The 27,256-nt window shown below is 33.3% G+C and overlaps 1 protein-coding gene across 4 annotated transcripts in view; it reads right to left on the bottom strand.

Moving 5' to 3' along the window:
- pio (zona pellucida domain-containing protein piopio) overlaps window positions 1-27,256 on the bottom strand; it is a 68,992-nt gene that overhangs the window by 12,130 nt on the left and 29,606 nt on the right. For all 4 annotated transcript variants that reach the window (XM_070634828.1, XM_070634837.1, XM_070634813.1 and 1 more), the window contains 3 exons: window positions 18,923-18,968; window positions 11,386-11,551; window positions 10,897-10,963 (listed from right to left, as the gene is read on the bottom strand). In XM_070634828.1, coding sequence (XP_070490929.1) covers window positions 10,897-10,963; window positions 11,386-11,551; window positions 18,923-18,968 — 279 coding nt within the window. The remainder of the gene's footprint in view (window positions 1-10,896; window positions 10,964-11,385; window positions 11,552-18,922; window positions 18,969-27,256) is intronic.

The following is a 27,256-nucleotide window of genomic DNA, read 5'->3' as shown; positions in this document are numbered from 1 at the left end:
CTTTTGCTGTATTTCTTTCTCTTCATTTTATTTGCATTACAAATTTCCGCACAAAAAACACAGCCAATGTATGTGAGTCCTCCTCCCTCTTCTTTCGGCACTAAATGAGTTGTGCCTAGCGCGAGAAATACTACACTTTCGCATTAAGTCATTAGGAGATCATGATCGAAAAATTGCGATATGGCTTTGTAATATTGAGTTATGCAAAAAATATGTACATCTACGTATCCATATTGAGCATGGATTTCTTGTTTTTCCGGATAAGTCATTTGCCAGTCTTAATGAAGAGGGAAATATTTTTATCCAATTTGTGGTGCTTTTCCTGTCTTTTAATTAAATAATTGTGTGACTGTTACTTCATATGCATACAAAGTTGGATATAGAATGCGGTTGGTGGGTTATTGAGGTGAATTTTAATGATTTAATGGCGTTTTAATTGTTGTGAATGTCAAGTGAATTGTCGGATTGACAATTTAACGGCATTTTTGAATTTGAATTAATTTTGTCATCTCGGAAATTTTGAAAATTAACGAATTTTTGTCTTTAAAAGTTCAAAATAGAGCGAATAATTGTGAATGTTTAATTGACAATTTAACGGAATTTTTTGAATACAAATGGATTTTATCATCTCAGAAATTTTCAAAATGAAGCGAATTGAGCAAATTCAGAAAAGGTAAACTTTTAAAATTAATATCAATTTAAGTAATTTTGCAACCTTCTGTGACTTAATCGCAAGTATAAAAGCTTATTGCTTCTCAATATTGAATATCATTCTGTATATCATAAGGTCATTAAGTCAGACTCCAAAAATACATCCAGCAGACATTGAACTTTGTATTTTATTGTGAATTTCTTCATTTTAAGCACAAACATATACACAATTTACTTAATTGCATTAAAATCTTCTTTATTCTTTCTGATTCTTTTAAGAACTTCAATAATACAATCCAAAAAGGCAATTAAAACCTTTTATTTCATGTTTCCACAAACACCTTTCTTTTATTTCACGATTTAAATTTTGCACAATGTTAAAAGTTTAATTTACAATCACTTTTATTGGCCATAAATTTCGCCAAAATAAAGTCTTTCAAATCTGTTACAATAAACTTAAATTAAACCTGAATTCTGCATCATTCTCATATTACAAGAGAATCAGTTACTCGACCATAAAAAACCTGAACACACACGTTTAACTGCGCAATGAAAATTTCACTTTAAAAATAGTTAATTTAATTAAAAATTCTAAACCACGTTATGCAGGCATTATCGACGATTAATTATTATGAAATCAAATTTATGCGTAGAGGAATTAATACGTCTCCTGGCTACGATGAATGATTATGATGTTGATGTTAAAATCCATTTAAATATAAATGTTGAATAAAATTGATTAAAGTACGTGCGTATGTGGATAGAGTCGGAAAACCGTTGTTAAAAAATGCAAAAAAAAATAAGAACTAGTATCGAGTTGGTCACTCGTGACCGACGGAATCGCATTTTTAGTGTACAGAATCAAAATAGCTTAAACCTGAGGAGGAGATAGGTCTAAAGACGGACAGATAGACGGACGGACGGACAGACAGACAGACGGACGGACAGACAGACAGACGGATGGACAGACATACAGACGGACGGATGGACAGACAGACAGACGGACGGACAGACAGACAGATGGACGGACGGACTGACAGACAGACGGACGGACGGACGGACGGACGGACGGACGGACGGACGGACGGACAGACAGACAGACGGGCGGACAGACAGACGGACAAAATGCGGACACTATCCTATTAGGAAAATGCGGTAAAAATGAGCACATATTATCACGGTATTCAATGGAGCATTAGTGTTTACTCTGTGTTGTTCAAATTGCCGTATCAGTCGTAGACATAAGAGCAATTACACTAACAACGGCAGCATTAATGTAACTTGTTTATAATATAAAATATCTGGTTATAGAATGACTATCGAGACGCACAGCATGTGAAATAAATAGAAAGAATTGATAATATTCTTGCGTAACTGACTATTGCCATTCTGCTACCGATATGATGTCGTATTTTATCAATTCGCAATATTTATTTTTTGCTGTCCATGTCCAATACACAATTTTCTCGTATTATTGCTTACTTAGTTACATTTTCTGTCCTGTCTATATACTTTATGTGTAACGAAGAATCTTGTTAACCTTTTCTTGTCTCTGTTTTGTGTCATTATAACTATTTTTATTACAGTTCATTGCTGTGACAGAGACATTAACGCATTGTCAAAGTCATGACATCTCACGTTTATCAATTTATAGAGAATAAGGTATTATAATATACACACATTCATACTCATATCAAGTCCAATGTAATAGCTTTTGATCCACAACATTCTGTTTTGTCTTACCTCAAGATAGGCATAAGCCTGTCATGTGTAAAAGATTTCAATCTGCACACAATTTCTTCTTGTATTTTTACCCTATTGTAATTCATTACGATGATAATGGTACACGCCTTTTTGTTGGTAGACAACAAACGAGATGGCACCAAGTGAGTGAGAGGAAATTGAATAGAAGATGAGTGTGGAATCAAAACAGCATCCAAAAAACTGCATAATAATACTATTTAAATATAGTAAGTAATAATAATATGCATTAACTTTAAAATGAGTGTCTCATAATAGGGCTCAGTAGACGACATAACCCGAGCAGTACATGGGGATTGTGGTGGTTGCATGATTTTGATGTTGCGCAGATCTACTGGCTTTAAGAATGATGTCGTTGATTTGGTGGCTTTAGATAGTAATCGGTTAGTTTCATAAACGCTTCACGAGGTCAAGGTGGCTCGGTGGCGGAATGGTTTCGTACTTCGGTACCTAATTATTGTGATACCGACCAAGCGGTCATGGGTTCGAGACTCGGCAGGAGACACTTTTTCACCTGTTCTTTTTCGAATCATATGCAGCGGAAACGCGACTCACAGCCACAATTTATAAGTTATAGAGAATAAACAGGTCTAATGAGTCCAGTGGTCTGACGTGTTCCCCTCATTCGCTAAACAATCAGCTTTGAATCTCAATGATCTGAATAGCTAAAGCTTTATGTTGAAGGCATTCTGGTTTAATCTTGTTATTTTCCTAGCCAACGGTCGTAATTCTGTGTGCAACTCTTTATACCAACTTAGTACTCAACCTATAGCTCATCCACAATCTCAACCACAACCATGACCTTCACCTCATATCACTAAACTCTTCTTCCTCTCTTCCAATCACCAGTCGAGTGTCTTTCAACATCTCCCTTCAGCTATAACACCAATTACACATGGTGTACTTCCATGTAATCGATTTTATGTCGCTCGGGGCTAAATGGGTGCGCACTTTATGAGCAATTCCATGAATCGATTTTTCTACAATTTTTTCTCCAAATCAAATTTTCTCTCTTTCTGAAGCATAACGCAGCACATTTTGGATCTCAACACTTAGGATTAGATGAATTCTACCTATTTTGTTATTCACGTTATGTCTAAAGTGGTTAATTAAAGGAATATTTCAATTCTACGAAAAATTACTCTGTTGCCAATGAATGAGTCTCCAATATGTTTTCAATAATTTTCTTACTTTGACAATGATTTTACCTCATATGAATAGCTAATATAATAGTTTTTGATTCATATTAAATGTTGTGCGAATATTGAGCTTTAAATATCTTTAATTAAGCCACAATCTCAATTCCACGGAAATTTTTTGATGGCAACAGAGTAATTGTAGAATTTTTAAGACGCTTTGTGGAGACAAATTTAAAATCATAAAGACCGTTAAATTTGTAAAACATTAAATTAATTAATTTTTTCCCATTTATTGTATCTTTAAAAACTTAAATGTTCATTAATAATGCATTCTGAATAGAAATCTGACAATTATATGCTTTAGAGTTAGAGAATTCTTTTCTTAAAAATTTCAACAAGTAGAAGTAGAATTGCAACTCATTTTTTCAAGTGCAACGTTTTCATGGAATAGCTCTTATACAATTCGTAACCAACACAGTCAGCGTCGACGACAACAATGATGATGATACGACAGAAAAGTGATCATTATGAAGGAACGAAAAATTAGTTTAAGACTAATCTTCCAAAAAGTATATATAATAGTAGTAATAATAAGACACACAGTAAAGAGTGAAGAGACATGACTGATCTTAAAAGTAAGGAGAAGCGATAATAACAAAAGTTTCACTTTCGCTTTTTTTCCGTGTTCGCGCGCAATGTGTTAAGTGAGAGATTCAAGTAAAAAAATATAAAAAGTATATAATATATATAAAAAATAAAATGGAATGAATGAATGTGATGGAAATAAATGAATGGAATTAACCTATAGCTCTCATATATACATCTAGTATTATACATTATTATGTGACGTTATGATTTCATGAAGACAATAGAAAATGAATGTGGAAGAGTGCTGTGGGGTCGATTATTAATTGTGTAAAGCTCTTGGGGGTAGGGTTGGTTTGTAACTCGTGATTCTTTGACGCCTCAAATGCAATGTTACGGAAGAGGCGGTGGACTAGGTGTTGAAGATCGGGCTCCTCAAAGACTGCAATATTACGAAAAGGAGAAAGGATGGATCAAAAAGTCGGTTTTTCGCTTAACGTCCTCAATTGACGCTCCCCGTGATGATAAATTTCGGATGCCTCAAACAATGCAATGTTATGAAAAGGAAGGGCATCGTTCAAAAAATCGGTTTTTCACTAAGTGGACGGTCCCTTATGGATTAGGTGATGAACATCGGACGCCTCAAACAATGCAGTATTATGCGCAAGAGGAGCTCAAAACGATTTACGTTATGTAATAAATGAATGGTCCCCATATCTTTCGACTAGGTCATTGGTGCACAACCATTGTGCCGCAACATATTAGTATGCTGCTAAAAATGTTCAGGGAATGTCATGAATCACGAGAAAATCGGAAATAGACACTTGGGTACAAGAGGCTATTGCAACTGGCTGCATGTATTGCGCATCATACCCTTGGACCCCTCATGAACTATATGTCGTGTGCAATTTCTGTCGATGCTAACCACGAAAAATGAAAGGTTCACCACCACTGTACTAGCTGATGAACATCGGAAATTCGCAAAAGTGAAGTGAAGTGATGATGATTTGTGGATTTAATATTTACAATTCATGTCCATTCAATAATCGCTTTCATTTCATTATGAACAGCTCGTCTGTTAATAAACTTTATGGACAATCAAGCTTTTTTGCCACAAAGATTTTGTAATCTTACACTTATGGTCATTTCAATTAAACCTTTATACTTCATATATTCACACGAATAGTCACTCATCTGTAGGCGGTCATAATGTCAATGAGATTTCACCGCGAAAAGATGCAAATTAATGACAACAATCTTTATTTTTTTAAAAAGTTATTAAGCTCGACTGATGACTTCTCGCATTTTTCTTCCACGTGATTTATTGGCATGGAAATAAGATTGTAGAAAAAAAAACAATTGGTTAATGAATTTGCTGCGTCATAAAAAATAGAAGAAGAGAGTGAAGAATCTCGATTACTTCATCATTGTTTGCGGAAGATTTAGCTTTTGCAACTTCCAGTTTTCACTTTTTTCCGTTCCATTCCGTACTTTATTGTCTATATTTCCCACTACTTTATGTTATATGTTTTTCCTTCATATTCTTCTGTTTTGTGCTTTATTATTATCGCTCAATTGATTCCGAATCATTCAACAAGTTTTCGAGATGTATAATTGGATTTAAAAGAAATTCGTAATCAGCTGTTGATTGAGACTTTTCCTCAGATGGAGATTGTTGAATAATTTCAATTGAGAAGTGACGATGAGCATACGTAAAGTCACGTAGATGCCATTATTCTATTATTTTTAACTAGATTGTTCCGAAACATCCAAAATCATCTCTTGATTATTCATGTCATATTTCATGTTATGGGTACAAAAAACTGAATTATTACAGTACCAATAAGGTAAATACAGGTGATATTGCTGTACTTTTGGACATGTGATTTAAATTTCATGAAATTCGTCTGTAATTTAAATTGAAATTTTGATCACGCAATTTAAAAGGCTTAAATTGGAATCGGAGGCATTTACTTGACTATTTTGAAGTGGGTATTGATAAATTCAGGATCATATTCAGTAGGTAGAAGTCTTTCAGAGTGGACTTCCTTAATAGAATTGAACAAATTACTCAACCGGCAAAATAAGGCGAATTGAAATATTCGCCGTAAAAATGGAGCGAAATCAGTCATCTCGGTACCTTCAAGACAACTTCGCGTCTTTCTCTTAGTACGGCGACGTATCAGTATCCTAGCAAGCACAATATCCTGTTCGGGCAAAACTCAGCAATCAACTTAACAAGAAATAAACCAGCAATTCCCTTCCAATAAATTAGCCTTATCGTTAAACAAGAATAATGTTCATTAAGTCAATTGCCTTGTCCGCGTAATCACCTTTCTTGTGGCATATCATGTCAATTCTTCTTGACCGTGAACTGGCAGTAAATACCACATGAGTGTAACGCTTCGCTTGAGTTGCTGTCAATGATTTATTGTAAGTGATGCTCTTTCTTCACCTTTATATATATATATTGAGAATCAAGAGTCAGCTCCGTGTCATTCCAATTATAATGACATATGTTATTAACCGCACATGAGCGATAGCATTTGGAACTAAATAGCTAATAATAATGCAATCAAGCTGATGATGACCAATCGACTCAACAAATGCAGCAGAACAGACATAAAAAAGCGGAAAAACTTTACTTCCATTGCGTGCACATTTATCCACTTGCATCATACTGAGCAGTGTCTTAAATCGACAACTATAGCTTGCTAATTTTAGCAAGTTCTTTCCTAATAGCCCCCTTAAAAACTTTACATTTTAATTTGGCGTTAATTCATAATAAACATAAGCATCATGTGCTGGAGCTACGCACGCAATTAAATCGTTACGATATGGTGAACTTGGTAGGCACACAGCTTTCGTGTGCTCTAATTTTCATACACAAAAATTTTGTGAATTACTTTCGCTTTTCAAACACTTTCAACGTGATATAAACAAACAAGGTAATGATTATGATGATCGTCTGTCTATATGCGGGCATTAACATTTACTAATGGCTTTAAATGCAGTCAGATTTTGACATTTTAGTGGGACTAAATCACAACTCTTGAAATAATAATTTTTGTGCCTTTTCATTCTGAATAATCTGTTATTATTGTGCTCATCACCTTAGATGAACAAGTGACTGTGACTGCCTTGCTGTTTTCGGCTCAACTCACGAGTCTTGCGAACATTTTGGCATTTTAAAATTGCCAAAAATTGAATTCTTATTGATATTTTATAATATTTTGCAGGCGAAAGAAGTAGAAACAAGTCTCCTAATAAAGACAACGAGCTGCGAGTCAAGGCCGGCTGAGTGAGCAAAAATATTATTTTAAACTTTGTTATTTCGACGGTTGCTGTAACGGGAAAAAAATAGATATTTTTTTTATTGCCTCAATCTCGAACTGGTTTAATTTTGCCATAAAAATTAGAAGGAAAATAAGTTGAACATAAATTTTATCACTGAGCAGTGTTGGACAGGCTATTGGGTGGACTTGTCTAAACAGTTACAAGTCAGCTGTGCAAGGAACAAGAAGTTTACGATATGGTATTCTGAGAGTCATAGAATTGACAAAACCCGGAAGGAACACATCATACAAAAAGCGAAAAATCCAGCTTTCGGTCGTTATGAGTCTGATCTGATTAATTGCGAGATACTCGATACTCATACCAAAGTACGGCTGGATAGGTCACACACTACATGTGGTTATCTAAACTCCACATCGGACTATGACTCCAGTAAATAAGTCTGATCTGATCGAATTTCACCTAATCTGTTAATAAGCCAGAGTCATGCCAGCTTGGAGTCTGAGTTGTCACCATTTCAATACTGTGTGCCTTCTTCAACCATAAGGCCCTAACAGACAAAAAGACCACTTTTAGGTACCGTAGTCGACTTCTGTCTCATGAAAGCATGTCCTTGTTCTGTTGGGGCCTGAATACACTTGAAATCTCAAATTACAACTAAATGAAGTCACGAGTCTCCTGGCGACTCTCTAAGATACTACCTAACCTATCTAATCGCCAAACTTTGAGACTAAGTAAGATAACTTCAATGTCAAAACCAACGGTTGTCGAATTTCCTTCACATTCAGATCATAACCAGCATACCCAAATATCCAAATAACAACACTGTTCATTAAGAAATGCTTTTTTTTTCAATAGAAATTACAGTAGGCAACAGTGAGTCATAAAAATATTCAGCCTTACCGTTCGCTACTTATTGGAGTAAATTGAGTAAATAATATTTCAATTGCCACTACTGATCATAATTATGCCGCTGGTCAGAATTCTTTCTCTCTCCTTAGTCAACCAGCAAACGACAATTTTCACTTTTAATGCAATATACTGTAGAAAGAGCAATAACTGAAGTTTAAATACGGGTCATTACGATTTGCGTGTATCGAAATGGGAAAAATATGGAAACTTGCTGTGTATTGCGAGTCACTGTGATGTCTCTCGCGTACATAGCTGTAGTGAAAATAAGCAGCTGTAAATAATCAGCTCGATTATGCAACTTGTGTTGAAAAATAACTTTAACTAAGTGATACTGGCAATTATTAATATATCAATATCTTCATTTAACGGTTTTCTTTCACGACTCTCAATGAAAATGGCAATGGCAAATGAGCTGCGTAGTGGAATGATGATAGGAAAAAAGAAAAGAATATCAGAAAAAATAACGAGTAGCGCATCAGTGCTGAATAGACATCAATCATTTGAAATAAAACATTTGATTGCAAATCATTAATAAATGGGCGTTGATAGAAAAAAATATGAAAGAATCACAACATGTGGTGTCTATTGACTATAGAAAGGCAATGGAAGAATAGGTATGGAGTTAATTAATTGCATGAAGTTGAGAAATAAAGAAGTTGATTCTTTATATGGATAATATGTCAATTTAAATTCTTAACGTACTTTAGAATTTTAAAATTGAGACGCAAAAACTTTGAGGCGAATTGAGAAAAGATGCAGAATTTGTAAGGTTTTTTTTCAAAAGAAATTGTTGTTAAAATTAATTTTGTGGAAGTTTACGGATTAATTTTGGAATAATTAAGTTAAAATAAGGTTTATCCATCCAGGACTAGTGCAATAAGTAAGGTAATTACAAATATCAGTCATGAATCATTAATTAAACAGGATGTTAGTCTATTTTAGATATTTTAACCTAATAAACTGTAAGAATACTAAATTTATCTAAATATTGCAGATTTAGTTCTTAAATAAGATCAATTGACACTCCCTGGATTACAAACAACAAATTCTCGATGATTTCTATCTAATAGGAAGTTATAAATTTGGCATGGAATGCGAGGCGAAAATTTAATGTATCATTAAGTCTATTGTATTAAGTGTCAGTTACCGCTACAGATTATTTCCAATGAAACTTCAAAAATTCTGTACAAAAAGTGCCAGTAATTGGATATCATTAATAATGCCTTTTTATAAAGGAAAGAAAATATATTCAGAATCAAAATGCAAAAAGTTCTCAAAAACGGTAAATGGCTTTTGTTCTGTGCTAAACAAATGACCAAAATCAGCCAGCCCAACCTTTCTTAATAGAATAAATCAACAAGATTCGTTTACTTTTCACTATACAAATAGTACTTTCAGAAAATTGAAGAGAAGTCATTAGTCAAGCATTATTATTTATGCATAGAAAATACCTTTAGTTTCATTTCTATTGACACTAACAAAATAAATGTGTTTACATAGGAAGTAAAGGCTTATTTTGCCAAAATGTAATGAATTCATTCATCAAACCGTTAATTTCATTTACTGTCGGTTATTGAATTTTACCAATCTTTCCAATTCACTCACCCGCTGGTCTTTAATTTGAGTAGTTTATTTCATTGTTAAGTAAAAGACAAACAAATTAATTTCTTGTTATACGTTCGCCCACTTACGTTATTAACTCCAACATTCTAAACGCGGACTTACTTATATAACGTAATCGTTAAACGGGAATCAAGACAATTTAAGATGAGACCAATTTTAGAATTTTTTCCATCCATACCATATGAGAAAAGGTTTAAGAACCTTGAAAGAATGTACAAAGTCATTTCACGATCTTCGACCTACAGAATCTTATTCCTTCCCTTATAACTCAACTCATGTGAGATTCCGTTGTAATGATTATTACTTTCCCAATTTGGCATGTCCTGAGCGATCAAGAAAAGGAGATATGAGCAATTAAACAGGCATTGAGTGAAGTTCATGGATATTCTGAGTAGAATTTCCTTATGGAATTCCTCAGCACCGTTCTAAGTAACGCAATTTAATGAGTAGGCACATTTCGCGTCAAGAAACCGATAAAGCCTATATCCACTTTAGAATACACCCACAGCCTAATTTCTCATGACAAACAGTAAATGACGTGTGTACGAGTCACAAACAGTACCGCATTTGCATAAATTCGAATATATAATTGACACGAGTGCCTGCTTGCCGAGAGAGTTGAGCTTAAAAAAAGTTTTATTGTGATTGTTGCTCATTCCTTAAATTATCATATAAATAAAACTTTTTCTTACGTAACACCAACGCCTTACATCATTTTTTGCCAGCTTGTGTACACAGAAAAACAATGAAGTCAAATTGATTTAACACACGAAAAAAAAAGAGTCAGAGACTTAATAATAAATTTGCACAAAATTATAAAGTATGTAAATATTATGAAATGTAGCTCACGTATGTGCGAATTAAAAATTAGCTTTATAGGAGGCTTTTAACTGATGATTGATTGAAATTGTTACTATATATTCCAACTTACCATCTCTATTGGCATTGTGTTGCAACTCCTTAGTGGCAGTTTATATTTTAAAGGGCCTTGATAATCCCTGTGGATGAGAATAGAGCAAAAAAAACATGATTATAGTCATTATAATGGGATTATGTATGGTGGACGTGGTGTAACATGATGCTAGAAAGAATTATTACACCAAAGAGCTGCTTTCAACACAAAAAAAAAGATTCTTAAGATTTATAGCACTTCAACTCATAAATGGTAAGACAAGATTATAATCAGTTTGCTTTATGTCGCATATCTTAAAGGTTGGAGATAAAAGCTAGCATAAAATGTTAGGAATTTTTAATGAGTTCTGCATTCGAACAGCTTGTTCTTGCGTAATATCAGATGACAATAACATTCAATGGATATCCAACAAGCATTTCATTCGAAAAAAGCCAAAAGTCACAAAATTCATGTCCAGCCAATCTTAAATCTCATGTACGCCTTCGTAGAATTTTTTAGCAATCTTACCTGTACTCTGTCAGACATGTTGAGTTCTTCGCAAGTCCTTTGGGATAAATTCGTCCGCTAAAGAACCCGTCGTAGCTCGCTGGAGCATTTTTTATTGTTATAAGAATTGAACCTTGCAGACACTGTATTTGTACTGTTGGCTCTTTCACTAGTAGTGTGGCTTGTCCTGCAAAATAAATAAGAGAATTAAAGAATGCAACAATGGATAAAGGAAATGTAAAAAAATTGGAATGTTTCATTACGCAATCTTATTGCTACCATCGCAACATTTCGTCCAAAGCCGATCAAAAGAAAGAAAAGAAAATAAAAATTGGGGACATGCACGACTCAACCGCAACACAAAACGGCCTCAGCCATTCTTAATGCCATTGTTTCATTCTTAAGGTTCAAAAATAATTATTTCATTATGAGAGAGAACCTTTTGCATGACATAAGACAAAGTTCCGTGACTAAATTTTAATGAAGTCCCAATATAATATGTGATGACGATTTTTCTGCTGTTCAGATATGGAAGAGTTGTCGTTTCCCGTTAAGAATTTTACCATAAGCCTCCATTGCCATACACAATTTCCTATCTCATAATTCTTCTTTTTACACATATTCGCTAAGCATAAGACGACAACAGAGTCACATAGTGATAAACTCATATTGTGTTGCAGTTTATGGATTCATGAAATATTCAATGCACATGTTAGATGGCAAATTTACATTTTTAATCGACATGAGAAGAAAGAAATACCTTAAAATTGCTCTTTCTTTTTTCGTACAATCAAGTCACTAAAGAATGCTGCTTCATAATTTATGCAATAATCAATGAAACGCTTCTATTCTATTATTTGCATTTTTAATGGCATCGCTTGCAAAAAAAAAAAGTATGAGTAAACATAAGATGTGACATTGTTTTCAACTCCATTATTTAGAAAAATATAAAGTCTTTACTTCTTCTTATTCTATGTTTATGCTTCTTCTATGCAACATGAAGTGCATAGAATAATAAAAAATAGAATCTTTTAAAAAGCACAAACGAAGGTAATTGAACTTGACTTTCCATCTTCTTTTTTCCCATTCTTTTTTTTTTAATAATAACAGAGTCAAGAGAGTGGATGGAGAAGAACGATGAAGATGATGCTGCTTCTGCTGTTTTGTTGCTGATTGTACATGTGTGTGGTGTATGTGGATAGTGCAGCTAATTCAAAGTGACGATTATCATCAACATAATAATGAATTTTAGCGGATATATTATGGGTTGTAATGAAGCAGTTTTGGCTTAAACTGTGGAAATTATCATTTTTAGAGTTCGAATCCCAGTAATTTCCAAATTTGATGTTTTCGGAAGTTAGAAACTTCGCATTTGGTATTACTTACAACGCTGGTTGTAAAGATCAATTATGATCCATGACTTCCTTTAGTATGCATATGTACTAAACCGCTTGCCAATTACTCATGCTGCCAAGTGTCTTATCTCTATCGACAGCATTTTTCCACGAGTTCTCGGAGTGTCCGCGTGATCGTTAGCCTTCGCAACTGGTATTGGTAATTGGAAAAGAGCAGCTAGCGATAGAGCTAGCTTCAGATGCTAATAGACCACATGGGTTAGATCACAGTTGATCTGTACAACCATCAAAGTAAGTAGGTACTAATACATCGACTGCAGCAACCCTCAATTGGAGTTCTGGTAAACGTTAAATTAAGGAATGACATGATTTCTTAATGGCAAGTCAATGTCCAGTTGAATTCTAATTCTACTGTAATTTAGTCTTCTCTGGAGTGACTGGAATTTTGTTCGCATCAGTTTCTAATCGACTAGTACTTTGGAACGATTCAGAACAAGAATCTTCAATATCCAAAGAAATTCTTTAGCAATACAACATAGATTAGATGTTTACCAACTAATCAACACCTAAGGTTATTGCAAATTCAATGCAAAATCTTCATAATTTAATTCCGTTTTTTCCCTAAAATTACTCTATAAAATCTTCCAGCAATCATACTTTGTAAAGAATTCTTAGAAATTATTACAACCAGCTACAATACAAAGTTGCAGCAAAAAATCATTTAACCTTGAATGATTTCCGTTTGCAGATTAGGAAGTACAGTAATGAATTTATTTAATTTGATATAGGTACGAATATTTTTTTCTTCCAATGAATTGCTTGTTGATGCACAAAAAGTACGAAATATTCATTAAACACACCTTAGCTTATTTGGATGAGGATCAATTGAGTTTTTTTGGAGTTCAAGTTAATTTATATTGTGCTAAAAAGTTGCACTAGGAAGTTCTTTTGGTGCGGATTCAGACAATTATAGAATTGAATGGTTTGAGAAGGAGTGTGGAATGAATTGCATAGAATCGACTTCAGTCAGGTAAGGGATCAACTTGTGGTTGACGTCATTCAGGAATATTTGGATTGCTAGCTTTGATTGCACACAAGAATCTTCAGGACTGATCGAAATTGCACAATTTGTGTCTTGCGCGTCACACAAATCGGGTTAGTGACCAGAACCTCTGGAAAAGTCAAAACCGACTAGACTTTCACTAGGATCGAACCAGTGTCGTTAACGTAGGAGTCCGACACCCTATCACTCAGCTATCGCTTCTAATTAATTGCCTATTCAAACTCTGCAATTCCCACTTATAAAAGCTTCACATCATTGGCTAACAGCCACTAACTACTCAAGTTATAATTACTGTGACTATTTCCTACTCAAAAACCCGTCTCAGTCACAATATCTCGAAAACAAAGTTCCTCATAATTTTATATATGATTACAACTCATCATAATATGTATACAGGATTTAAGCATAAATGCACTCTGCAATGAACATTAATTTTCCATTACCCCATCTCCACTCTTATCAATTCCTTCTCTATGCATGTACGTCTATCTCAACATTCGACTTCCAATGAAGTCGCCTACAAGACGAGCTGACTAGTGCACAACACACATGCATTTTGAGGAAGATAAAAATTATGGCTTAAAAGAAGAAATAAATACTCCTATTAAGAGAGGAAAAATAGGTGATGGAAGTTGGATATAAAGGAACAAAAAAAACAGCAAGGCAAATAGATAAAATTTATTATTGAATATAACAATTGTTATTACAAAGCCAATGGATTAAAAGGGGATGTGCATGTATACATTGAAAAGAATCGAAGGCTTTATGGCAATAAACACTGCAAATAACTCGAGGAAAAGGCACTGTGTGAATACAGCAAAGAGATTATTATTATGATTATTGGACGCGCAATTTAAGAGCTTTTGTTGCTTCTTTTTTTTTCATATGCGATAAATGCTTTTGGCATAAAAAAATTTAATTATAACGCAATTAAGCATTAATTTGAAATTATTTTTCAGTTGTGTGCTGTGCTCCTCATTCTTAATAATTACAATTTAAGACTGTGAGAAAGGCATGCTACCATGTTATTTTTCCAGGAAGTTTGCCATTCATTTGCTTTTAATCTTCTTCTTTACACTTTTTCTTTTATAGCACTGTTGGCACTGCACTCGACTTTAATAGACTTACAAAAAAAAAACTCGATCAAATAAGAATTATTACGCTCACGAGCGAATTGTACATGCCGCTGAGATGTGGATATATGCAAAAAAATATAATATAAATGAGTTATTGCCATTTCCAATTAATAGAAAAATTAATTTCTTTACTCACAGTTTGCAAGTTGAGTATACACACAAATTAAAGCGTATCTGTTTTAATGGAATTAAATGTATTGTCGGTCCAGCGCCTCATAAAATATAAGTTTAACAAGATTTTGCCCGACTCACATCTATAAATTATTTTTATACAATTTTTAATTGCATTTTTGAACAAAATGCGTACTTAATGATGCACTTTGACAGTCTGACAGACTAACTCCCAGGAAAAGGCACGAGATTTCGGCAACCAGACCTCGTAGAAAGCTCTATTTTGAAGAATTACCTTTGTGTCATCAAATTATATCAGTATTGACTAGTCTGGAAGTGCAAAACCATCTATTTGCACATTAATTAATGATTTTTCATTAATTAAGCAAAGGAAAAACATTTTTTAAAGCGTTGCTTTCATAAAATTCAAATTTTTAACAACCGTTATAAAACTTAAATTCTAAAAAACCGTTACATGACGAAATTTTTAAAATTCGTTTGTGATGTTATTTGTAGTTTACTGGATCTTACTTTTAGATCAAAGAAGTGACCCATATCTTACTGGATCTAATTTTTTAGATCGAGGAATTGATTTGCACTTTTCTGGATCTCATGTTTTGGGTCAAGGAAGTGACTGACATCTTACTGGATCTTATTTTTAGATCGTGAAAGTGATTTGTGCTTTTCCGGATCTTATCTTTTAGGTCTAAGAAGTTATAGTGAATCCTAATTCCAATTCCAATTTTTGTTTTTTAACCAATTACTGATTTTCCGCTGCGTCAAAAATGCGCCAAAGTCATTCAATAAAGTCAAGTACTTTCGCAATTCATTTTATTCGCTGCTTCATGCTGCGATACTTTTTTTTATATACTCATTCCTTCATATTTATCGATCACATGAAATCATTTGTTGCATAAATAAGAAATTCTATTTCGTGATGAGAATAAAACAACAGAACCTGAAGAATAATAGGAATCCTTAGAAAAAAAACATTAAAGATGTGTGATGAATGAATAAAGAAATGTAGAATGTTGTTAAATGCGGTTACATAGGTGGCATTCGAGGAAGAGGCTTGCAAGTTACGACTAATCAACGCAATTTGATCTGTTAAATGCCTCTTGAGCATATTTCTTTCCGTCTTTATTTTTTTTCGTTAGAGTGAATGTGTTTATGTTTAGATTCCTGCTAACTGGCTGAATGAGTAGTTACTGAATTGTTTTTTCGCTAACATGCTGGCTAGTTCATTTACTGAATATGATGTTTGCAAGCTTTTTTGAATGAATTTCAATTATTTTATTTGGCAAAGGTCTTCCTGACAATGGAATTGAATTCTTTGGTTATCAAGGTAGTCACGACAGGACATGTTTAAAATATTGAAAATATAAATATGGATTTATGGTTAAAAATATTCAATTTCCTGCAAATTTGCAGTGGTCTTGGTTTGGTAGCCTGTTGATTTGGATATCAAGTCCAATGTCTTGCAATGGCTACCGAATTTGCGAATCAAAAATGTATCGATGTACTTCTAATAGGTGATTTTATCCCAAGCGACACAAAATATGAGGACTTGTCATGAAGCCACATGGTCATCACGTGGTTGCAACATGGAGGTCACGTGGTTGCAACATGGTCGTCATGTGGCTTGCAATATGGCCGTCACGTGACACCTAAAAGAAGGAGAATCGAAGCTTTTTCCGTTTGTGTCACCCAGGTATATCAAAAACTCAACTTAAAAAACCATAGAGGATGCATTAAAAAATCTAAATATTTTGAAGGACATCCTTTACAATTGACCCCTTGAATAACAAGAATTGCTCAGTAATTCTAGTCAAGCAGCTCCCTGAAATTCATTCTATAAAAAAAACTTGCACGCATTCCCATGCAAATGAGGTGCATAAACTTAGAATTAAATGCGCTGATTCCACTTCATCGCGACATTAAAGTCAATACCTCAACCATGTAGAATCAGTCCGTATCTTCTATCCACCTTGCTGCATACTAAGCTCTTGTTTAATTCATCTTGTATATTTATTATGTGCGAAGTTACTAGGTGAAATGTATCTGGGTAATTTAAATATTTGCATTTATCAAGCAAGCACCTACATGTGAAATCAGAAAGTCGTTAAGAAAATGAAAATTAATGATAGCTGTATTTGAATTAGCTTAGGTTTTGATACATTCAGCTGTCTTGAGATTTACATATGCTCACCGAAATTGCAGTTTTTCTTTTATTTTAAAGACTTTCAAAAACAGTCAATTGAAAAAAATTTCTTTTTTGCTTTTCAGCTGCCAATTTTAATCATTTTCCATGCATTTAAGTAAGATTTTTGTACATTGAGTAATTTAGGGGGAATTTTGGTATATTTTGGGGTTATAAAGAGTTTTGAGCTTTACTATTTTTAAGGTTCTACCAAGTTCTACCTACTTTTTCTGCAACAAACTTGTCTTTAACTTAACTCCGAGTGGGATTCGAACCAACGTTCTCTTGATAACATGTCAACGTACTCTTAACTACTGAGCTACTGAAAGTTGTTAGGAAGCATGGCACATTGCTCACTTAAACCCCTTTTAACCCTATGCAGTACTTATTGAACCAGTATTGTCGTTGTATTGAATCAAACTACAAATACCACATAAAGGAACTGCTTGACATTGAGTACTTAAGTTAATGGGTGTTTAAGGATCTTTTAGGAAAGAGGGTGTAGTGGAGGGGTTTTTGACGCCCCTGTCACAATGTTGTGTCACACAACATAGTTTGAGAAGCACTGGTCAAGCTTAAGTCGTGTTCTTGATAATAAAAGTCCATTACCCCATAGATTGTCAAAACCCAGCTTTAATTGACATCAGCACTTGAGAACAATTGATCTATTAGATTCCAATAAGGATTTCTCATCCATTTCTCTTTTGACAAACCCAGCATGCAACCAATAAAACTTCCTTTTTATCGAATTTCATCATGATCTCAAAGCATTTCTCCAGCTCAAGCAATTCATTCAACATTATAAATTGCAATTTAAGACGTTTAAAAACAAAAAAATCAATATTGTGAGCGTGACTATAAAAATATTACCTCACAAAGAAATTTTTATTACATGTTTTTATATCTCGATACATATACATAAATGGACAGATATTTCTTGGAACCATGAACAGTCAATGCATTTTGTTTGTGCTGCTTGTAATCAGCTCTTTATATTATTTTTTATAGAGTAAGGCACTGTGCAAATATCTATAAACGCTGTCTTCATCAGTGGTGGGCAATCTATGTGCTTCGGGACACCAGAGTGGAGTCAAAAGTCTCCGGAAATGCTATGTACAGTATGGCATGTGCGGTTCCGCTTACTAAAGGCAGTGAAGGGCAGCATGTGTGCCGCGACACTCTAGTGTGTAGCCCGTTATTTTTGGAAATGCCATAAACAGTAAGTCGTATGTGGTTTCGGACGAGGCTTTTTACTAAGACAGTGGTGGTCAACCTGTGTGCCGGGACACACTGGTGTGCAGACAAAAGTTTTCGGAAATGCAATGAACCGCATGTCATGTATGGTTCCGGTTAAGGCTTATTAGTAAGACAGTGGTGAGCAACTTTTGTGTCACGGCACTTTATTTTGCCGTCAATCATTTGGAAATGCCATGAACCGTATGTGGTGTGTGGTTTCAGTCGAGGTTTACTATCAAAATAACCAGCAAAACATAAAAGGTTGCGCACCACTGCACTAAGGCATGCCATAAAAAGTAAAAGATTACCCACAACTGTCCAACATGCACTGGCACCAGCAGTGAGAAAATCTCTCTTTTTTTTGCACAAATATAACGAAAAAGGTTGATCGTCGATCGTTGCGATGGTTGATAGAAGAAGTAAGTATAAAAATCAAATAGTCTATTCAGGTACTTACGTTTGACTGGAGGAAGTTGTGCACTATGAGTTAATGTTGTTATTGTCTGTAAATAAATATTGAGAAAAAAAAATACATGAAATCATCAATGAAATGAAATGTACGAAGAAGTATGGCTTATTTTTTATGGAGCTAACGCGAACACGTTTTTTCCATAGTTAATAAAAATAATTTCACATTAGGAATTAGTAATTACGTGGTAAGGCCATGAAATTTAGTTCTCTTTGCTACTACTGTCTCTGTCTCTGTCTCACATGAGTATTTTAATTAAATTTAATAAACTTTAAATTGGCCAATTAGAAAACATTCTGGCATGGCTAATCTAATACATACCTAAAATTGTCTGTATAAAGGTGACATAAGCTTACTGCTCAGATTTTAATAGAAACAAATTAATTTGTTTTTTATTTGTCATTATGTACTTTTGACATTCACGTTGGAATTATTTAATTACCACCGGAAAATTATATTAATGCAAAAACATTTTCAAGCTCAGTTACCACTAAAGTGTTTGAGGTAAATCTTTTTTTTCGTACTAGCCAAACTATGCATTTCTGTCTGGATTATTTTAAAAGTTTATTTATTTTCTGTCTAAAATAATAATTGGATATTTTTAGAAGTTACTTTATGGTGGTGTAGATTTTCATATACCTAAATGTAGAGTTGTCTCCTGTCTATGTCTAGACAAAGCTAGAAGCTCTAAAGAACTAGAGGCAAAACCAGAGCTTGAAAGTGTCTATCGTAAGCATGACATTTGTCTTGGTTTAAGATGCCTATAGAAACTATCGCTAGACACGCGTAGGCAAAGCTAGCGTCATATATTGGTACTGGCTGAGTATACATAGATAAACACACATAGGGATAGACAACTAAGTATAAATGATGCCAAGATAAAGGCAAAATCAAGACAAAGCTGTTCACTTTACCACAAGGTTACCCTGTCAAATCTACTATGTTCTATTAGGGTTTCCCTAGGTCTTGGTTTCAAAGAAATTCCATACCAAGACTAGAAGCAAAATTGAAAATCGAGATCGCGACTGGGAAGTCTTGGTCTCGGTCTCGAGAAGCGTTTTACCCAGGTGTAAACCAAGCACTAAGTCAACTCTTCATGATTATATTTTGTTGAAAATTTAAGATTTATGACAAGTAAATCCGGACCGTAGAAAATCTAGCACATAGAATCTTGCACAAAATATCAGACATCAACCTTTTCTCCTCTAAATAAGGTTTTGTGTTGTATTTCATCAATAATTCATTAAAAATTGTTCTAAATAGTCACATTAAATCAGATTTTTATGTTAATTATTTGAACTCAAAACTGCAGCAAAAACTAACTTAATTATGAAATTTTCAATTATTTTTAGTAATTTTTAGCACAAATCTGCCATTTGGATAGAATTAAAGTTCTGCTTTCTCTCAATATTGCATTGCTCATACTGTGATTCAGCAACTGTATTTTACGCAGTTCATAAGAAATTTTAATTGATCAATTCAGAGAGAAAATTAGCAACTGCAAAACAAATACAATATAAGACAAATTTTATGACCCCCAAGATTAGGTACAAAGCAATTGCTTCCATAAAGTATGTCCCATATAAAATGTACGAACTCTCAACTGTAATTTTGTCGTAACCCAGAATCCCAATTCTTCCATCTTTCCTATAATAAAAATCTTTTAATACCCATCGATTGAATGTTCATCACTACAATTTAAAGGTAATTGCTGACCCTCATAAAAATTCTCCACATTGTAGCTTAATATGAAGTATTCATAAGCGTATGTAAAAGAGATTATGATATTTTCATTGAAGATTAATTACACTACCTAACGGACTAAAAGGGAACAAAATCATTTTGATGAGATTACAAATCTATTTCGAAATAAAAATGAGATATAAATCCGTTAATAACATTCATGCAATCCACGACACGAAAAAGAACTTTTCAGCTTGAAGTCGCATCAAGCAGCGATGAATAACGTAACAAACAAGCAAAATGCCATTAAAAATGAAAGACAAATGAAGGAAAATAATCATAAATTTTGGTTGTTTTTTTTTTTGGACGTCTCGACAACAAACAGTCATCGCCACCTTTCTTTTTGGTCAAGAGAAAGAAGAAAGAAAAATTGCGCAATTTTGCCTTTTAAAAACAATGACTCCAACAAAAAAAAATGTTGATTGTGCCTATAGACATTAAAATTAATTTATTAAATATCTGCAGTAATCTTCCAATTAAGCAGTTCTCGTGGCTAATTAACTCTCACTGTATGTCCATAAATTTAATTAAATCTAAACCATAATTTTATGTACATTCCCATGTTGAAGATTCCATACCAAATAGCAATTGGTGAGAACGCGGCAGTGAAACGCATTTTAATCCATTAGAAGTAAAATAAAATTGCTCCATTAACTGTTAGTTCTTTCATTTTTCATTTCGTTCTCGCGTGTATTACATAATATTCTTTAAAAAATTCAGTTAATCTCTTAGTTCTATCATTTCACTTGACTTGTAATCAGAGAACTTAAAGATAAATTCCCTTTTTTTCGTGGCTCTTTACAAAATTAATTGCGTTCTCGTTAGAAATTTATGTTCCTGTTCATGTCGTTTATTTCACATAAAACAGAGACGATACCTTCGGTACTTTTGCCTGTCTACCTCATTCGTCTTTCTATTAGTTTTGGTCATTTATTTGTCTCCATCGGCTACCGAATCTCTTTTCTTATTTTTTGGAGCTAATTGGATATTACGATATCTAACATCGACCACCAATGTACATATGCATCCAAAAGATCTATATCGTCGCAAAAAAATTAATGTTTTGTTTATGGTACGAGACAACTTACAACTTAATTTAAATAACAAAGATTATTCAAAATGAAATCGGATATTTTTTTGGACTTTGTGTGTGATACTCTTTTGGTCCGTGACCCAGATTATGAGAGAATTTTTTTTTAGGATAATGTTTATCGGCACTGACATTTTACGATGTAGAACAGTTAAAGATCATATTATTGTGATGTTGTCTTGACATTTTTATTGTTTGTGGAAAGAATATTAAAAGAATTTAAGACGTGAGATGATGTGGAAGGTCTGAAGATGATAAATGTCAACATTTGATTGAGATGGTTGATCACGTAGTGAGGTTTGTAGAATGTGCGACTTTTGAGGGATTATTTAGAACGGGAAGAGTCGGAAGCTGCAGATTTTGAATGAAATTCTACGCTTTTAGCATTGATTATAGGCAAGATTTCAAAAGAATAGTAATTTGCTCAACAAACTTAATCTTTAGCTATTTTATTCATTATTTACACAAATTTTGATTGATCTATGCTACAAATTGTCGCGCTTTCAGTTCATCGCCATCAAATTCACTGACGGAATGACTTCTGTAACTTGTAAATGCAGGAACTTATCAATCTTTATTGTATTTTTATTGTTTGAAGATTATAAACAAACTGAATATTTCTATTGAGGGGAATAACAACCAAAAAAGGGGAAATCAACTAAATAAATTTCCACCCATAATTTGAATATAAAATGACCGTTGACATATTCTTAACATTCATATTATCTCAAAAATCAGTCCAAGTTCCAAGAAATTCAAGAAATTTTGCAAGCAACTTTAATGCAACAAAATATACCAAACATTACATTCCAAAATAATTGACCTAACCTTCTTATAAAATTTAAATTCCAAACAACCAACACCTCTACAGCCTGAATAAGCTTATTATGCGCATAATTTGTAAAAGCATGCAAAAGTAGTATTTACAGCAATTTTATTTCGTTCATGTCAGAATTTATGAAATTTATAAAAACATTGACGAACATACAAGTCATAACTGTATACAAAACGTGAGGATATAAATTATGGATTCAAAGTAATTAATTCAAGCATTTAAATGAGCAATAATATCCATATAAATCGCCCCAAGAAATTCTTAAAGTTCCTATTTTATTATTATAGTCAATTTTATAACACTTATCGCGAATATTATGTCTTATTCCTTACATTTTATTTTAATGATCTCATCGTGGCCTTTTCATTACAAAATTAATTCACACACAATTTTTTTATTATCGATCTGTTTTTACTATCGATCTCGAAAGGGTAATAAAACATCCAGTAACAGACAATAATAAAACAAAAAAATAAGTTGCTAGTCAGTAGAAGTGCGAAATGTTTTTCTTTCACATCTTATTGTGTTCCTTCTCATCTATTATCTATCATCAGATTCTTCTTTTTGTTAGGTCATAAATACCTATGATAATTTTTAACAGTTTTCATCTATAGGCAAGCATATGAGAGAAAGAGAATCTCATAATTAATTAATCTTAAACAGCCTAACCTTCTTTCTCACTATATTTTTAATTTCTATCCATGTATATATGTCATGCTGTATCTTTTTGGGATTGCCAAACGGTAAAAATCGAAATATCTTTGCAATAGACATTAGTGAGCTTTTACCGATTTTGAGTGTAGCCGAAGATAAGCGACATAATAGCTGTGCAAGGTAACATAATATTATGATCTAACTTTAAAAACAAAAAAGGCCTTTTATGAGGTCAATATACACACAAAAATTCTTTTATGATGTCGAATACTCTCAATTTATGGAGCTGTCTAAGGTCTTTTTTTCCTTATTCTTCTCATCACAATCAATCATCGGGGTGAGCGAGTAAGGCATTTTAATCTCTATTCATAGTGTGCTTTCATGGCGGGAGCGCGCGCGAGACAAGCCTTCTTAAGTTAATAATGAATAAAAGACTTGATGAAGTTGACTTTTTGGTGGATTTTTGAGGCGCATTTTTTGGATTGCAAGTGAGGTTTAGTGACGGAGGTGGACCGAATAATCCAGGTTTAGTGGATTATTGGAAGTAATTTTTAAGACTCGTCATTGATTTCGAGTCTGATTGTTGCCATAGAAATCAATCATTTAACCTTTTCCAAGTGGACACTTGACATTATTGTCTAGTTAAACGTAAGACTTACGGTCGACTAATGTCAAATGTTTGGGGATCGTTCAGGAGAAACTGTCATTTGACGATTGTAGTTGTAGCTATCCCGAGTGGATCATTAAAAAATTCAAGAAAATTCTATGAAAATCGATGGAAATGTCAAATTTTAAATGAATCCGCAGCATTGCCCAACATACACAAACCATATCACAGTGAGCATGTTCTTTGCCTATTAGGGATTCTTGTGTTCCTCAAGCAGAGCACTAATGTACTTCGTTAAACTTTGCTGGAACCATTAATATTACCTACAAAATCTATTCTAACCTCTGACTCATAACCTCAAAAAACCAAACACATTTAAATCGCATGATCTACTCTAGGAAGTAGACCGAAAAATTCCTCAAAATCAAATGTGAAATCTTCATCTTAATCTCAAGAAATTCCCCTTGACTATTAGCTTATTCATAATAATCCACAATCTCATATTTATTCATTCCAAACTGAACAAAAACAACTTCATTCATCTTTGCAAAAACCGCATTAAAAAAACTTTATTTTTTTCGGGTTTGGCTAGAAGGAATATGTACGATTCATCCGTTGTAAGATCACTAACCTATAGTATTTAAAAAAATAAAGTAATAACCGTAATATGTCTGAATAATGGAATCAGGTCTCGATTTAATAATTTTATTTAATCGATATAAAAAATTTTGTGTGCTGCTCTTTCTCATGTGATCACTTACTGTTTATATTGAGGTATGTAGCGTAATTGCCTCAAAGGCTTTATTTCATCGCGTATCGATTGTGATGTTGGGTAAGAAAGTTCAAATGCGGGACAAACACAGAGAGAATGAAATATAATGAAATGAAACTGGATTTTGTACATATTATTCAGTAAGGCGCGCGAACAGCATTACAATCGTTTCATTTTTATCTTCAAAAGATTTTAAAGCTCTATTCTTTCCTTTTTTTACTGCATTAACAACAATAACTAGCATAACAACATAAACAAATGTCTTTTTTTTGCAATTTCTTTTCCTTCTTCTTACTCTACATGTTACTGCTTATCCACTTAAAATGTAACCGCCGGGTGAAAGAAAAGAAAGGAGCAAATAAGCACGACAATCATGCTGAACAATTTCATAATTTTTTTTTAAATAAGCAACCATTGCCAATTTGATACAATTTTAAGGCAAGCTGTAACTTGAGCTACTTAAGGAGATTAAACGAAAAATGTTAAATAATATAAACAAAATCAAATTACGCAACGCGTCAAATAAGGTTATTAAAATTAACATACATGTGTTTGATCCGAATTACTGCACTGACCCATATTTTCACTTCCACAGTTCCACACTGTTGTGGATTAGTGACTCTCAGTTTTCATAGAAATAATTTGAATTTTTTTCATATTTTTTTTCTAATTTCTTTTACGCTTCATTTCATTCATCACATCACGTCGTCTGTGCCTATTTGTCATATTACGATATCAATATGTATATCCAACCGGTTAGCGGATGATGATGATGATGTCAGATGAAATGTAAACAACAAAGTCATCAGACAAAAGAAATGACTCTTTTTTTATCTCATCTACTAATGAACAATTACCGCTAGGGAATGTGTCATAAAAGCATCTTACAAAGTTTTAGGTCAAATCCATCAACCTGCACGCTAATGCCTATCACAAAAAATATATGACTATTCCCACTTGCTCACTTACTTATGAGTGATGTTAATTTCATCTTAATGTGCTTCCGAAAACTGTTAAGAAAGACAATTGATGTATGTGATGTAGGGCGTACATACAAATGATGAGAAATGGAACTGAACTAAAGATGCACATTACGTAATTAACTATTTTTTCACTTGTACATCCATCAATAGACGTAAAAAACTACAAAACAAGTGACACATCAGACATGAATGTCATTATCAATTAAATTTTCTGGATTTACTGAATAGAATTGACAGTTATTTGATTCCATAAAGATTTTCTGCATCATAGCTGGCTGTTTTTTCATCATCTCGATAAGGAAAGAACTTACTTGCTATTGTCGTCGTCGACATCATCATGATCTTCATGCTCCATGAATGGAATTCAATATATGCGAATCTTTTTTCAGTCGTTTCTCACATTTTTAATGTTTTTTTGCTTTACATTGTTTGATGCACGTCAGGAAAAAAATGCATTTTGAAGTGCAATATGACTTAAAACTTGAAAACTGAATCTAATTTATATTTCTTGATTTGTCTTGCCACTTTTTCTAGTAAATTGAGTTGAAATCTTATCACAGATTGCTTTGATTATTGAATTTTTAATAATTTTATTGAATTTTATCAATTTTTATGTTTTGACGTAAAGAAAAACGTACGTTTTTACGTTAGACTGTTTTTGCAAAACTCAGAATTTCTTTCAAACTTCAAAAATACGTTAAAAATCAATTCACTCAAAAATTCAAACATTTTCGCTAATTGGCGCCAAAAAGCACTCTCTCGCTGCATTTTACTACTTTTTTAACCAGTGTTATGTGAACTGATCATAAGATTGTGTACAAAAACATAAAAGAACTGTATGAATGATGGATAGGAGCAGCTTTTAAAGTTTTTTTTCTTAAAGAGCGTCTTGAGTTTGCAATTTTCTGGTGTATTTCACTGCACCATAGCATTATATCGTTAGAATAATAGCATTAACAATAGTAATAACACAAAAAATGCTATTATTTGCAATCATAAAAATAAAAAGAGAGAAAAATAAAAATAATAATTTTTCCGTCGTTTTGTTTCGCGAATTGAAAAAAATCATCGAGCTCAGCATGCAGTTACAGTTACCAGAGAGCGCGCGCTCTCTTTCCATCACATAAAATCTGATTTCTTTCCCTGTTGTTCCAAATTGCATATCTAACTCCTATACATATTATGAAGTGCCTTATTTAATATTCCATTGTTGTTAAAGGCAGTGGCAGTGGCTCGAGTGCATATATATATACACTTAATATTATAAATATGCATGAACTACTTTAATGCTCATTTGTGTTCATGGATATCTATTCCATATTTTTTTTGTTTTTATATTTTATTTTATTTCATTCCATTAGTTCCAACAGTTTAGACTCAATTCTATTTGATAAATGAGAATGACGCTTATGGCAAAAATTATTGAAACTCATAAGCACGTCCATCAAATATTTAGACAATCATTTTACGAGTGAAGGAGGTAGATGAGTATTAAAAGAACCGTTGGCGCTGAATTATTGACATTATAAATCAGTCTCAAACCTCAAAAACATCTCTCGTCGTCTTCTTCTTTCCCGTCTGTTTATTCATCAATAGATGGATATTTGTTAAGTACACCAGTAAGTATGTTGGGATTTG

The sequence above is a fragment of the Chironomus tepperi genome, unplaced genomic scaffold (genome assembly GCF_022539635.2).
Source record: "Chironomus tepperi strain 1889 unplaced genomic scaffold, CSIRO-AGI_Ctep_v1 contig_9, whole genome shotgun sequence".
Lineage (NCBI taxonomy): Eukaryota > Metazoa > Arthropoda > Insecta > Diptera > Chironomidae > Chironomus > Chironomus tepperi.
This window is presented reverse-complemented; position numbering and strand designations above follow the sequence as displayed.